Source organism: Egretta garzetta, unplaced genomic scaffold, assembly GCF_000687185.1.
Source record: "Egretta garzetta isolate BGI_Z169 unplaced genomic scaffold, ASM68718v1 scaffold668, whole genome shotgun sequence".
NCBI classification, from domain to species: Eukaryota; Metazoa; Chordata; class Aves; order Pelecaniformes; family Ardeidae; genus Egretta; species Egretta garzetta.
Genome location: NW_009260411.1, coordinates 224,454 through 226,534, shown reverse-complemented (window position 1 = coordinate 226,534; position 2,081 = coordinate 224,454). Strand labels below are relative to the sequence as shown.

The 2,081-nt window shown below is 65.4% G+C and overlaps 1 protein-coding gene across 1 annotated transcript in view; it reads right to left on the bottom strand.

The window, feature by feature from the left end:
* Positions 1–624: 624 nt before the first annotated feature.
* LOC104130572 (tropomodulin-4) overlaps positions 625–2,081 on the bottom strand; it is a 16,814-nt gene continuing 15,357 nt past the window's right edge. Inside the window, 6 exon segments of the mRNA XM_035899126.1 lie at positions 625–725; positions 814–958; positions 1,047–1,190; positions 1,395–1,502; positions 1,608–1,738; positions 1,978–2,081. Of these exon segments, the coding sequence (XP_035755019.1) occupies positions 703–725; positions 814–958; positions 1,047–1,190; positions 1,395–1,502; positions 1,608–1,738; positions 1,978–2,081 (655 nt within the window). The 3' untranslated portion in view covers positions 625–702.

Genomic DNA, 2,081 nt, shown 5'->3' with positions numbered 1-2,081 from the left:
CCTTTGGTTGCCGGTGGGTGCTCCCACATCGGGGGCCACCTATGGGACTCATTTATGGGGCTGTGCCCTGAGCTGGCATCCACACCCCGGGACAGCACCCACCCCCCACCCAAGGGTCTCTCTGGGCCCTGGGGCCAGATCCTGTCCCTGGGGGGGCTCCCTGGCAGCGCCGCCCGGGTGATGTTACCCCTGGGCACCGGGATTTACCCGCTTGCTCAGCTCGTGCCTATAAATAGGTGGTGGCACCTATAAATAGGTCCTGCGTCCCCCCCACCCGCCTCACCGGGCTGTGGGTGCCGGCCTCCATGGGCCCTGGGTGCCCGGCTCTGTGCAATGGGGGCACCCAGCTGCCCGCCGGGGGGGTTGCCCTGCTCCCCGACCCCTCCTGGTGCCGTAACCCAATCCCCTGGGCTTAAATACCCCGACCCCGCGGCCCCGCTGCTCCCCGAGGGGATCCAGGTGTCCAGCTTGGCCCCCAGGGATTAATGGCTGGTGGCCGGTGGGGGCCTCGAGCTCCCGCTCCTCCCCGGCAGCGTTACCCTCCCTCAGCCCATCCCTACAATCCCAGTTCCGGCCCCCCACACGCAAATCCTGCCCCAGGATGCATCCGAGCGGATTCCGGAGCCGCATCTCTCCATCGTCTTTATTTACAGCGGCCCCGGGGAGCAGGAGCCGGAGCTCGTTGGTGCCCTGGGGGGGCCGTTAGGTTTTCTTCTGCTTGCGACCTGGGGGCGGGGGAAAGAGGTTGGAGGGGTCAGGGCTGGGACCCCCACCCCGATTGCTGCCCCGGGAGGGGACGCGGGGGACACTCACGGAGCTCGTTGTTGTTGGTGATGGCGATGGCGGCGCGGGCGCGGGGGCCTTGCTGCGTGAAGTGGTAGCCGAAGCGCACGACTGAGGGGCACTGCTCCAGCATGGTGGCCATCTCCATCTCCACTGTGTCACCCAGCCGCTGGCACTGCGAGGCCGGGGTGAAACCAGGCACACTGGGAAGTTTGGGACACCCCTGTCCCCTCCCTGGGCCACCCATGGGTGCCTGTCCCTACCTGGTTGTCCACCTTGAGCTCGCTCAGGGTGGTGTTGTGGTACATGGCCTTGATGATGCTCATCATGCCGGCGCTGGTGATGAAGTTGGATTCGATGTTGAGGCTCTGCAGGGTCTTGTTCTCCATCAGCATCTCGGCCACCGCCTGTGTGTCACCTCAGGGTGTCACCTTGGGGTGTCACCCAGGGCTGGCACCCCGCCTCCGGCACGTCCTGGGCCACCGGTGCCTCAGGTGGTGGTGGAAAAGCCACCGTCACCTGGGTTTGCTGGTGCCCAGGATGGAGCTGGGGACAGGGGACCATGTCCCCTCCCTGTCTGGGGACATGGGGGACATGGTGCTGGGACTCACACTGGCCACAGGGTCGTTGCTGCGGGTGGCTACCAGGCTGAGCTTCTTGACGTGGGTGTTGGTTTTCATGGCCTCACAGATGGCCTTCAGTGTGGCGATGGGAATGTCCTGCAGCAAGGGGACGTGGGTGTCACCAAGGGGATGGGGACATCCCTGAGGAGGGGATGTGGGTGTCACCAAGGGGGGCTAGGTGGCATCAAGGGGGTCCCTCACCTTGATATTGTTGAGGTTGACGTCCTCCAGAGCCCCATCGTTGGCCTGGATCTGCTGCAGCGTCTCCTCCACGTTGGTGGGGTTCGGGGGTTCGTCCGGCACCGGCTTGTACGTATCGGGCTTCACCACGCCTGGGGCACACGCGTGTGCACGGGGACACACGTGACTGCGCACGGGGGCACGGGCACATGGGGACATGCGCATATGCACACGTGTGGGGGGTCACCACAGGGAATCCCAGAGGGGTTCTGGTCCCCAAATCCTCCCCAAATAGCCCCGTGGACACCATGTCCCTGTCCTGGGGGGCTCGTCCCCATGTCCCTGTCCCGGGGAGCTCGTCCCCCTGTCCCCATGTCCCCAGGGCACTCACTGTTGATGCCCTCCGTGTTGGAGATGGTCCCGCTGCAGATCGCGTCGTAGTACTGCTTGTTGCTCATCAGCGTGTACATGCCCAGGATGGCTGCGGGACCGGGA